Source organism: Macaca fascicularis, chromosome 1 (assembly GCF_037993035.2).
Source record: "Macaca fascicularis isolate 582-1 chromosome 1, T2T-MFA8v1.1".
NCBI lineage: Eukaryota > Metazoa > Chordata > Mammalia > Primates > Cercopithecidae > Macaca > Macaca fascicularis.
This window is the reverse complement of record NC_088375.1, coordinates 133,853,191-133,865,224: the sequence shown is the minus strand read 5'-3', so window position 1 is coordinate 133,865,224 and position 12,034 is coordinate 133,853,191. Positions and strand designations below refer to the sequence as shown.

Sequence of the window (12,034 nt, the reverse complement as noted above, 5' to 3'; positions counted from 1 at the left end):
GATCAGATGGTTGTAGATGTGTGGTGTTATTTCTGAGAGCTCTGTTCTGTTCCATTGGTCTATATCTCTGTTTTGGTACCAGTACCATGCTGTTTTGGTTACTGTAGCCTTGTAGTATAGTTTGAAGTCAGGTAGCATGATGCTTCCAGCTTTGTTCTTTTTACTTAGGATTGTCTTGGCAATATGGGCTCTTTTTTGGTTCCACATGAACTTTAAAGCAGTTTTTTCCAATTCTGTGAAGAAAGTCATTGGTAACTTGATGGGGATGGCACTGAATCTACAAATTACCTTGGGCAGTATGGCCATTTTCATGATATTGATTCTTCCTATCCATGAGCATGGAATGTTCTTCCATTTGTCTGTATCCTCCTTTATTTCATTGAGCAGTGGTTTGTAGTTCTCCTTGAAGAGGTCCTTTACATCCCTTGTAAGTTAGATTCCTAGGTATTTTATTCTCTTTGAAGCAATTGTGAATGGGAGCTCACTCATGATTTATCTCTCTGTTTGTCTGTTACTGGTGTAGTAGATCTGCTTTCTACATGGACTGCTCAGTTACCCCCATGGGAGAGAAATAAACTGTTATTTATTTTTTTGAACCACTGTCGTTTTGAATCAGTTTGTTACAACAGCTTAATCTGTAGCAGCTAAGTCATGTTCAGGAAATTAAACTTTACCAAGGGAGGCAATATTGTATAGTAGATGTACATGGGGCCAAATAACATGCATTTGAATCCCAGTTCTCCCACTTCCGAGCTGTGTGATCTTGGGCATGTTATTTAACCTTGTTGTGACTCAGTTTTCTCATCTATTAAATAGATCCAGAGGGACAAGTTTGCCTACAGCTCGTTCCCTTTCTAGACTATATCCAGTACCAGGGCCTAGAATTCCCTGCCCAGTAGCCATGAGCCAGCTTCCAAGGTCTGCATGGACTTTTCTGGCTTTGTCCTGATGGCTGACTATACCTTCCAGGTACCCTTGGTCTGAGATATTGCCAAGGGGTGGCTGTGGGACAGTGGTGTGGGTGGAACTCAGATGGGCAGGTTAGAGTGTACTACAGTAGACATGAGGCCTCTCTGGCATGTGATGACAGAGCAGAGGGTGGTGAGAGGTAGGGGTGAATTGCAGACCAGTGGCACACTCTCCAAAGAAGTCACATTCAGGTAGCACAGAACAACCCATGAGTGTGATGAGAATTCTAATTTTTTTTTTTTTAAAGACACAGGGTCACGTTATGTAGCCCAGTCTGGAGTGCAGTAGTGCAATCATAGCTCCCTGCATGCTTGAATACCTGGGTTCAAGCAATCTTCCCAAGTAGCTGGAACTAAAGGTGCATACCACCATAAGGGCTAAGTTTTATTTTTTGTAGAGATGAGGGTCTGGTTCTGTTGCCCAGGCTGGCCTCAAACTTCTGGCCTCAAACAATCTGCCCACATCTGCCTTACAAATTGCTGGGATTACAGATGTGAGCTATTGTGTCTGGCCAGAGTTCTAAATTTGAGTCTGGCCCTCCAGTTGTCGTGAAAGTATATTTGTTAAGTTAGGAGAATAGAACATATTTGATAGTTTGAGAGCTGGATTTACAATTTTAAAGTATTTAGGCATTGGCAGGCAAACTTCCTTTTGAACACCTGCTCTGCCCTGTAAACTTAGGTGGCGGGTGTGGGGGGGGGGGAGCTGGATACCTTGTCACCCTGGCATGAGGAATAAATATAACAACAGATAAAAAATACTCAAAGCATATGGTATGTACTCGATGGCATTGAAAATGATGATGTTTATGATTCTCCTGAAATCTTAAAAAGGAAGCTGGTTGCCCTCCCTTCATCCTTCTCCATCTCTGTGGGCCGGAATGTGGATATAGTAGTGGTGAAATAACTCCTGAGGGAAATTTTATCATAATCTTGACACTAAGAAAGGACAAGATGGCACAAGAAAAATAAACCAAGTGGGCTTTACTTATGATGCAAAAATCTTTTTTTTTTTTTTTCGAGACGGAGTCTCGCTCTGTCGCTCAGGCTGGAGGGCAAAGGCCGGATCTCAGCTCACTGCAAGCTCCGCCTCCCGGGCTTACACCATTCTCCTGCCTCAGCCTCCCGAGTAGCTGGGACTACAGGCGCCCACCACCTCGCCCGGCTAGTTTTTTGTATTTTTTAGTAGAGACGGGGTTTCACCGTGTTAGCCAGGATGGTCTCAATCTCCTGACCTCGTGACCCGCCCGTCTCGGCCTCCTAAAGTGCTGGGATTACAGGCTTGAGCCACCGCACCTGGCCAGATGCAAAAACCTTAATAAAATATTACCAAATAGAACCCTACAGTCTATCTTTAAAAGGATAATATATTGTGACCAAATAGGGTTTATCGGAGGAATACAAAGACGATTCAACTTTTAAAAATATATCAAATGTAACCTACTACATCAACAGTTAAAAAAACATTCACTTTATATAAAAATCTCGCTAGAAATAGACAGAAATGTCTCTAACTTATAAACAATGTATCAGAAAACTATAACAAACGCCATATTTGACGGTGAATTATTAGAAACTCTAAGGTAACAATGGGGACTATCAACCAAATCAGTGACCACAGGAGAATGAGTGGGAAGAGGAGGAAGAGGGGCCAGCCGAAGGGAGAGTTCCGACACATCTGCCGCTCTGGAAAGAAGTAAGCTTGGTGGGAAAGAATCTGTGGGTGACCCATAGGCGAGAGTGGAAGGCATGGAATCAGATGAGATCAATTAGGGGGAGAGAGTAGGGTAGGAAGAGAACCAAGAAGAAAAGCCAGGAACACTGTATTAAGGGAACCATGACACTGGGGAGCCAGAGACTGAGTCTGGAAGTGAGCGGACGGAGGAACAGAAGCAAAGGGAAACCTGGAGGGAAAGGGCACTGATGAGGAGGGTGTTCTTCACAGAGTCAAAGTAAAGAGGGCAAGGATTTAGGAGTCACGATTTGCTACTGAGAGGCTTCTGTTGACCTTAGCCAAAGCTGTTTCCGTGGAGCGGGGAGAGCTAAGGGCCGTGTGGGTGGGTATTCAATGGTAAAATCAGAAGTGGAAGCAGAAAATGAGCACTTCCACCAGGAAGGGGAAGTGAGCTGTGCGTAGGCACCACGAGAAGGAGGTGAAGTTCCAGGGGAGTTTTATGAGGTTGTGGTGAAATCAGCATTTTTGTAAGTCCGAAGGGGAGCAACCAGTGGAGAGTAGAGAGACTGACAAGAGACAACAGAAAGCAGATGACTGACGGGGCAAGTTCCTGCTGAAGGTGGGAGGAAAGAGATGCTCATAAAAGTGAATTACTGTTTCACCATGAAAAACATAAATGAAATCATTTATACTGCCATTCCTTTATTAATTCAGTAAGTATTGATTAAGTATCTACTATGTGCCAGGCACTAACCTGGTGCTGGAAATAAGATAGGAAAAATTCCCACCCTATATTGTGTAAGTTCATTAACTTAAAAAAAAAGCAAAACCAAATCCAGAAACAAACACAAATTTGGCCCCTGTCAGGCCAGCGCTAAAGGAGGCATGGTCTTGGAGGAAGTGTGTGTGACCTCCAGGCACTGGAGTCCCTCAGCAGGAATGCTGCTCAAAGGCAACACAGAAAGTGGCAGCTGGGACCAAGGATCCAGAATTTGAATACCCTCCTACCACATTCTATCAGAGAGTCCTTTAGGACTATGTTAATGTGAGAGAAAAAAACTTTACTTCAATGACAAGTTTTCACTATGAATGATTAGGAGAGTCTCCCTTCTCCTGAAACATTGCTGTTAGGGACAGAATGGAAAAGACTCCTGGACATATGGCCCAGAACTACAATGCATGTTAGATAGAAGAGGTACACGCCATGTGTCATAACTAGAAAGGAGAAACGCAGGCTTGCTGGGCTTAATGCACTCACAGCCTCAATAAAGACAAATGACAATAGGCGAAAGGATGATGACAGATGCTCATTTACATCAGTAAACCTGATATTGAAACCTTCAACCCACTGAATAGCAAGTCACTGGTTCTTTTCTTTCACCTTCCCCCCGGCCCCTGCGCCAACTAATTTCATTCAGATACAGCTTAGCTGGACCAAATCTATCAAGTCATGCTTATCCTTAATCCTCATCAGAGTTCTTAAAGTCATCAACTAACCATATTGATTTAGAAATAGAACAAGAAAAGCAGAAAAGCTGTGTTTTGACCTTTTTCCTGAAACATTGCTCTTAGACACATATGACCCAGAACTACAATGCATGTTAGATAGAAGAGGTACACGCCATGTGTCGTAACTAGAGAGGAGAAATGCTAAATTCATGAAAAGGGATTCACAGACAGTTTTAACAGAAAGGGCCTTTGAAGTAATTGACTGGGATCTTATTTGACAGGATGAAAATAATCAATCACAAGGCTACCTGACGGATGCTCAGCTTAGTATCTGGGTGCACTGCAACCCCACCTAACATTTTTTTCTATTATGCCATGTAACCATATTCCCATATTGAGTTACATTTTCAAATACATGACTTTTCCAGTGAATAATTGAGAGAATTCCTTTTCTGAAAAACTGCCCACATGGAATGGATAAATGAGCGCTTGCACCAAAGAAGATGCCAACATCAGACTGCAAATCTCTAAGACAGACTTAAGACAAAAAGTTCTGAAGTGAAAAGTCATCTTTGTTCACACTGTGGATTATTCAGGTTTCTTGCTTTCCCCTGAGACACATTTTTAAAAACTGACTTTATTTTTTAGAGCAATTTTAGATTCATGGCAAATTTGAGTGAAAGATACAGAGATTTCCCCTGTACTCCCTGCCCCTTGCATACATAGCCTCTCCCATTATCAAAATCCCCCACCAGAGTGGTTCATCTGTTACAATTGAATGTACAACTGACACATCATTCCCCAAAGTCCATAGCTTACACTGCTGTTTCACATTCTACCACTTTGGACAAATTTATGAGGACACAGATCCACTATTATGGTATCATATAGAGTATTCCACTGTCCTAAGAATCTTCCGTGATCATCTATTCATTCCTCCTTTCTCCCAAACTCGGGCAACCACTGGTCTTTTTTTTTTTTTTTTTTTTTTTTTGAGACGGAGTCTCGCTATGTCACCCAGGGTGGAGTGCAGTGGCCGGATCTCAGCTCACCGCAAGCTCCGCCTCCCGGGTTTTTTTTACGCCATTCTCCTGCCTCAGCCTCCCGAGTAGCCGGGACTACAGGCGCCCACCACCTCGCCCGGCTAGTTTTTTTTTTTGTATTTTTTAGTAGAGACGGGGTTTCACCGTGTTAGCCAGGATGGTCTCGAACTCCTGACCTCGTGATCCGCCCGTCTCGGCCTCCCAAAGTGCTGGGATTACAGGCTTGAGCCACCGCGCCCGGCCAACCACTGGTCTTTTTAACTGTGTCTTTTTAACTGTCTCCATAGTTTTGCCTTCTCGAGAATGTCATGGTTGGTAACATATGGTATGTAGCCCTTTCTGGTTGGCTTTTGTTACTTAGTGATACACGCTTAAGGTTCCTTCATATCTTTTCGTGGCTGGACAGCTCATTTCTTTTTAGCATTGGATAATATTCCATTGTCTAGATGTACCACTGACATCTACCTTAAATCTTTTGCCCATTTCATTTTTACCCTCTAACCGTTTCATTACTAAAACACAAAACAAACTCTGGAAAGGAGTTTGTTGATGAGAAAACACTGAAAGTACGATTTAAATTGAGGAATGGAGATTTTCTGTGGATAATTATCTGTGTTCCACTTTACCAAAGAAAACATGAATTTCAAGTAGTGCATAAAGTAACTCTCCTTAAAAAATGTGGGAATAAAGAAATCAGTCCTGGGTACTGGGAATATAGTTATCTCTCAGAAAAATATTGCCCACAAAATGCATCAGACTGAGATGAAATACTCTAGGGTATATTAAATTTTATTCTAATATTGAAGGGAGAAAAAAAAAGGAAGGAAAGAAAAATGAAGTAGGATGAAAAATAAGGTGATTGAGAGAGAGAAAAGACAGAGAAACTTGTTAACTACAGGACTTTCTGAGCAAGATATTTTTCTTCCTTTTACAAGTTAGAAGCTATTGAATAATTCATGCCAAGCCTGGAAAGGCTGTCTTTTCCCTGGGTGATGTATAACTAAGCAGGAGAGCTTCGAGTGGGTTCACCACATCAGCCACCACTCTTGCCTCTGAGCACAGGGTGCTCTCCTCTTGAGCTCAGCTTCTGCTTTTGCAGCCAAGCATTCTTGCTGCTGCTGCCTGCCTGCCCACCCGCCTGGGCTTGCAGCCCGCCACTTTACTTTCTCCAGCCCTGATACCAGCTGAAAGTCTCCCTGCAGCTGCTAGTTCCTGTCCAGGACCATGTGTGTGGATGCTGCTTGGGAGAAGTGGGCACTTGCTCCTGGCACTGATCCCAGTTGAGTTTCTCCTGTTGATTTCTGGACCACTGATGCTGTTGCAGAGGAGGTATTTTCTGGCATCCCTCCCTCTGAGACACCGGCTAAGGACCAGCCCAAACGCAAGGTACCCTTCATCTCTTTTCCATGGGATTTTCCCCAGCCGGGATATCTCTGCTTTCTCCTGGAACTAGGTCCTCCTGCTGGCAATATTTCTCTCTCTTTCTCTCTCTCTCTCTCTCTCTCTCTCTCTCTCTCTCTCTCTCTGTGTGTGTGTGTGTGTGTTGAGGGAGAAAAGGAGACTGTTTTGGGTATTGCTCTGTCCTAGGGCTTCCCCAATGCCTCCTGAATGCAATGCAAAGTGGCCTTTTCCCTGGCTCTGGAGACATTTCCGAGGCAGGCACCTGTCATCTGCCACCCCCGTCCTCCTCGAGCTCCCTTTCTCCCCCTCCCCCAGCCCATTATTCTGCTTCAGCCTTTTGTGTCGGTGGCAGAGGGCTGAAGGGTTGTCTTTGCCCTTCTGGCAGGCAGGAAAGTGTCAGGATGGACCGAGCTGCCGGAAGCCGACGCTAGCGAGGGAGGTGTGAAGAGTTGGCCAGAATGACCAACTCCTCCTCCACATCCACCTCCTCCACCACCGGGGGCTCGCTGCTGCTGCTCTGCGAGGAAGAGGAGTCGTGGGCGGGCCGGCGCATCCCAGTGTCACTCCTGTATTCGGGCCTGGCCATCGGGGGCACGCTGGCCAACGGCATGGTCATCTATCTCGTGTCGTCCTTCCGAAAGCTGCAGACCACCAGCAACGCCTTCATCGTGAACGGCTGCGCCGCCGACCTCAGCGTCTGCGCCCTCTGGATGCCGCAAGAGGCGGTGCTCGGGCTCCTGCCCGCCGGCTCTGCGGAGCCCCCCGCGGACTGGGACGGCGCTGGGGGCAGCTACCGCTTGCTACGGGGTGGGCTGCTGGGCCTCGGACTCACGGTGTCCCTCCTCTCCCATTGCCTCGTGGCCCTGAACCGCTACCTGCTCATCACCCGGGCGCCCGCCACCTACCAGGCGCTGTACCAGAGGCGCCACACGGCGGGCATGCTGGCGCTGTCCTGGGCGCTCGCCCTGGGCCTCGTGCTGCTGCTCCCGCCCTGGGCACCGCGGCCCGGCGCCACGCCACCGCGCGTCCACTACCCGGCGCTGCTGGCCGCCGCGGCTCTGCTGGCGCAGACGGCGCTGCTGCTGCACTGCTACCTGGGCATCGTGCGCCGCGTGCGTGTCAGCGTCAAGCGGGTCAGCGTGCTCAACTTCCACCTGCTGCACCAGTTGCCCGGCTGCGCCGCCGCCGCCGCCGCCTTTCCGGGCGCCCAGCACGCGCCGGGCCCCGGTGGCGCCGCGCACCCGGCGCAGGCCCAGCCCCTGCCTCCGGCTCTGCACCCGCGGCGGGCACAGCGGCGTCTCAGCGGCCTGTCGGTGCTGCTGCTCTGCTGCGTCTTCCTGCTGGCCACGCAGCCGCTGGTGTGGGTGAGCCTGGCCAGCGGCTTCTCGCTGCCGGTGCCCTGGGGAGTGCAGGCGGCCAGCTGGCTCCTGTGCTGCGCCCTGTCAGCGCTCAACCCGCTGCTCTACACGTGGAGGAACGAGGAGTTCCGCCGCTCCGTGCGCTCAGTCCTGCCGGGCGTCGGCGACGCGGCGGCCGCTGCGGTTGCCGCCACGGCCGTGCCCGCAGTGTCCCAGGCGCAACTGGGCACCCGCGCCGCGGGCCAGCACTGGTAACCTAGCCGGGGCCCGAGGGAAGCGGAGATCCCCGGCTTCCAACGTCCCTGGTCACCGTCGCCTCCTTCCCTCCTAAGGCATCCCCTGCCAGAACGAAGACTCCCGCCGCGAAGCCCAGTAGATCAGGGGAAAATGTGACCTTCGACCCCAGCGGGCTACCTGAACCAAGGCCTCTCCCTAAGTGGGACGCCCGACGTCAGTTTGGACGGCCACCTGATTTTTACCCTTTGTTTCTGTGTTTTAGAGAAATCCTAAATCAAAACACCAGGGACTTCAAGAACTTGCAAACTGGCGTTTTAAAATAACCGGTTAATTTATTTCGACATAGTTTGTTTTTGAAAAAGAGCTTTCATAATGTATAACCCTTCCCTCTTTCATCGTCTTATATATGAAGCGCCTTGAGTGTGCATGAGCCAAAGGAAATAACATTGAAGAAGGAAAACAATATGTAGAAAGTATTTTAGAAAGTAACCTGTCTTTGATGATGCTTCTCTTATCATTTAGTTTTTGTATATTAACCTGGAGCAGTGAAGCCCTAGGTGTGCCCACCAGTATGAGTTGCCATTAAGACCTCAAGCCCTTTATTCTTAAAAGGGTTTTTAATAAAGTCTTTCTCAAATGAGGTAGAATCTTAGCCAGTGAGAAAAAAAAAATTATTTTATGCTCCTTTTGTTGCACTCCTAAGACTGAAAATTGGCGTTGAGTGTTAAAGTGAAAATTTTCCAGTTTGATAATTGATGGTCGGAGTCAGCACTGGAATTTTGAAAACAAATAAGGTGATTATCTATTTTAGGTACCATTTCACATTTTCTATAGCATGCACACTTGTTGCTACCCTCATTTTGTAACCAATTTATTTGCCTTATGAATGTGATTGCAGCTTTGAACATTCTGTACTATAATGGTTGCTAAGAAGAATAAGTCCTTCTGTTTTCTCTTTAACATTTAAAATATCTCAATGCACATGATATAATTAAACACTAATAATACCATGACTGCATAGCTAATATTAGCTGCTATTGCATGCTCCTAGATGCTAGAACTTATTGGGCATGTGGTATACTAAAGCGATACCCGTTAGACAAGGACATTTTACTTCTTCCAGACACCAGAAGAAATGGCCTTCAATTATTTGAAAAGAGACACAGACACCTCTGGCTACCTAGAGTTCTTCCTGTCTTGACCCAATTTATGAGAAAGCTCCCAGTTGGGACTTTAGCTCACAAATGGAATCACAGTCAGGATGGATCAGTAATATGGTTTGGCTCAGCAAAGCCAGCTGTGCTCTTTTAGGGTTTAAACAAGCCACACGTTAGAAAGCAACACTGTTTTTATGTAGTTCATATATATTACCATGACATTTAACATTAATATTGTGTATGTTGAAGGAGGTATGATAAACTCAGTCATATATAGTGAACAATTCAAATGGGAAAATATTCTAAAACATATTATTTGAGATTTGTCATATTCATCTTTGGTTTACTAAGTTTACTTAGAAATATTTGAAAGGCAAAATTGTGTGAAATCACCTTATCAAATTAAAATGGGAGGAAAGTAATTTTAATAATCATATGTCAGCATTCTGACTACTCACCACATAAAATCTGGGCCCAAACAGCCTCAGTTAACTGCATAATTCAGGAACAAAACCAGCTTGCTTTGTTGCACACCTGGGTAATTTAAGCCAGGATATTAGGGCCACTTGTTGTACATTTGAATAATTATGGAAGTTGGGACAAATATGTTCACCACCAACAATCAGCTGTCATTTTATTAATCTATCCCTTTTGTGCATGCACCATTTCTCTCTTACTAAGGTTTCATCTGTTCACATTTTCCTTGATTCAAATATTAAAGTTCAGACAACCATTCTGAGTTTTTTTTCTTCTGTCTCTGGTTTCCTTGCACACCTCCTTGAGAACATTATAACAGAGGATATGGTATTCCAAAGCACTAGTGATGAAAGTAACTTCTTCTTGCTGGCTTTATCTAATTTTAGTTTCTAAAATTATTTCTACTTTATATAATGAAATAAGGCCCACATACCAGCATTAAAGAGAAATAGGTAAGATTTCCTTTCTGTAAGTGTTGGGGAATAGGTTACAACAACAACAGAGAACTGAGAATTTTCCTTTTGGGGCAGGGCTGGAGCGGGGATGCTTTTCTAAGTCTCTGTCAAAAAGGTCTTCTTTTAATTAGACCTTTATCTCTGTTTCTCACTGTAAGTGGCTGTGAATGACTTCCCCCGCTATTCCTATGAACATCTGCCATACATATGAAGTCAGCTTTCCAAGTGTATACCCGGTATCTTGCAATGTTTCTGGCTAGCACTGAGAGTCATCTTATACTGGCTCCATGCCATATGGGAGACCTACTTTAGCTTAATTTACTGATAATTAACTCCACAGGACTGATTCACTTTTAATTTCAAGGTAGTAATGATGTGTCTAAAAATGGTTTACCAGGGCACTAGCTGTGAGTGTTGGAGTTACTGGTTTTACAAATTAGCAGAGATCGTGGTTTTGTTCAAATGAAACCACATATTATCCACTCAGGAATAAAAAAAATCCTAATTGCTGTCGTGGGCTGCCCTATTTTGCTTTTTCTGCTTTTTTCTCCCTTTAGATATATGCCTGTTAAGACATATAGCACCCGCCCGTCTCCCCCTTGCATTTTAAATGGCTAAATTCTAGGATGTAATAGGTATTACCCCTAGCACTTTCCTTCTTCCAAATTGTAGCCTGTTAATAAACAAGACTTGTTTTTCACAACAGCATCCACAGGTGATCTTTGTTTTAAACAGGACAGGGAGAGTTCCAAGATCAGACAAGTTTTCCTGTGTCTCAGAATTATGGGGAAAGATTTCTACAATGGGGGTATTGTTGTTGTTGTTGTTGTTGTTGTTGTTTTTCAGGAGGACCCAGTTGGAGGGTAGAGTGGGGCTGAGGAAGGGGGAAGGGGCTTATTTTAATCCGCACATACAGAAAGTCCTTGAAAAAATCAGCTTACCAATGGAACGTCGGTTTGCTTTAAACTCATGGGCAGTGCAACTTTGTTTTTCTGATAATAACCACATCGGTCAACTTCACTGTCTCATGTGTGACCTTCATTCTGTCTCCCAGCATTCAGACAGTGCTCATCTGGATCTTTAGTAGTGCTAGGAGCTGACTTGACAAAGGACATCAGTGGCATAAATTAAATTCAAGAACACTGAGAAAAATTGTAGATATCACCTACTTTTGAGTCCTGTCCTTAAAGTTTGTGGTAGCCGGGCCAAGAGTGGAGCTCCAGATGGCGCTCTCAGTCTGCAGGAACAAGGAGGAGGGACCCTTTCTTCCCCCCTCCCTTTTAACATCGCAAGGGTCCTCATGCATAGGTGCATGATTCAGCCCACAATTCCAAGTTCTGCCTACATCATTCCCTCATCTAGCCACCTTGCCCACTTCTGGGAGCTCATGGTGCACAAACAGGGGCCAGAGCATGCCCTGGGAGTGGCCTCGAGCCATTTGGGCGTGGAATTCCTGGGTTCCAAGTACCAGCTCCTGTTGAGGGAGGCACAGGCTCTGAGTGGGCACATTTCATTGGGACTTCTTTGCCTTTGGGAAGGGTAGCCAGAAAAGGGCAGAAGCAGAGTTTTTAAGGCCTGAGACCCAGGCTGGGTTCCCACATTATCTAAAGGCAATACTGCTTTCAATACTGCTTGCACATAGACCCACTCGAGGCATCCTTTCCCAGCCCCTCCCATCTTCAGGGACTCCTTAAACAGGTGCCACACAATGAGTTTGCCCAGATACTTAATCGTATCCTGCCTAATGCAATAGTTGAGGAGGATGGTGAGGAGGGAGTAGGATGGATTTATATAAAACAAGAAGTTGGATATTG

The 12,034-nt window shown here is 45.7% G+C and overlaps 1 protein-coding gene across 1 annotated transcript; it reads left to right on the top strand.

The window, feature by feature from the left end:
- The first annotated feature begins 6,157 nt into the window (after positions 1–6,157).
- On the top strand, positions 6,158–10,021 carry GPR88 (G protein-coupled receptor 88). Its single transcript, XM_045366484.3, has 2 exons — positions 6,158–6,521; positions 6,922–10,021. The coding sequence occupies exon 2, from the start codon at positions 6,995–6,997 to the stop codon at positions 8,147–8,149; it is 1,155 nt and encodes a 384-aa protein (XP_045222419.1). The 5' UTR covers positions 6,158–6,521; positions 6,922–6,994; the 3' UTR covers positions 8,150–10,021.
- Positions 10,022–12,034: the final 2,013 nt, after the last annotated feature.

Excerpts from the sequence above, each read along its gene's own strand:
- GPR88 (XM_045366484.3), top strand. The coding sequence starts at position 6,995 with ATGACCAACTCCTCCTCCACATCCACCTCCTCCACCACCGGGGGCTCG.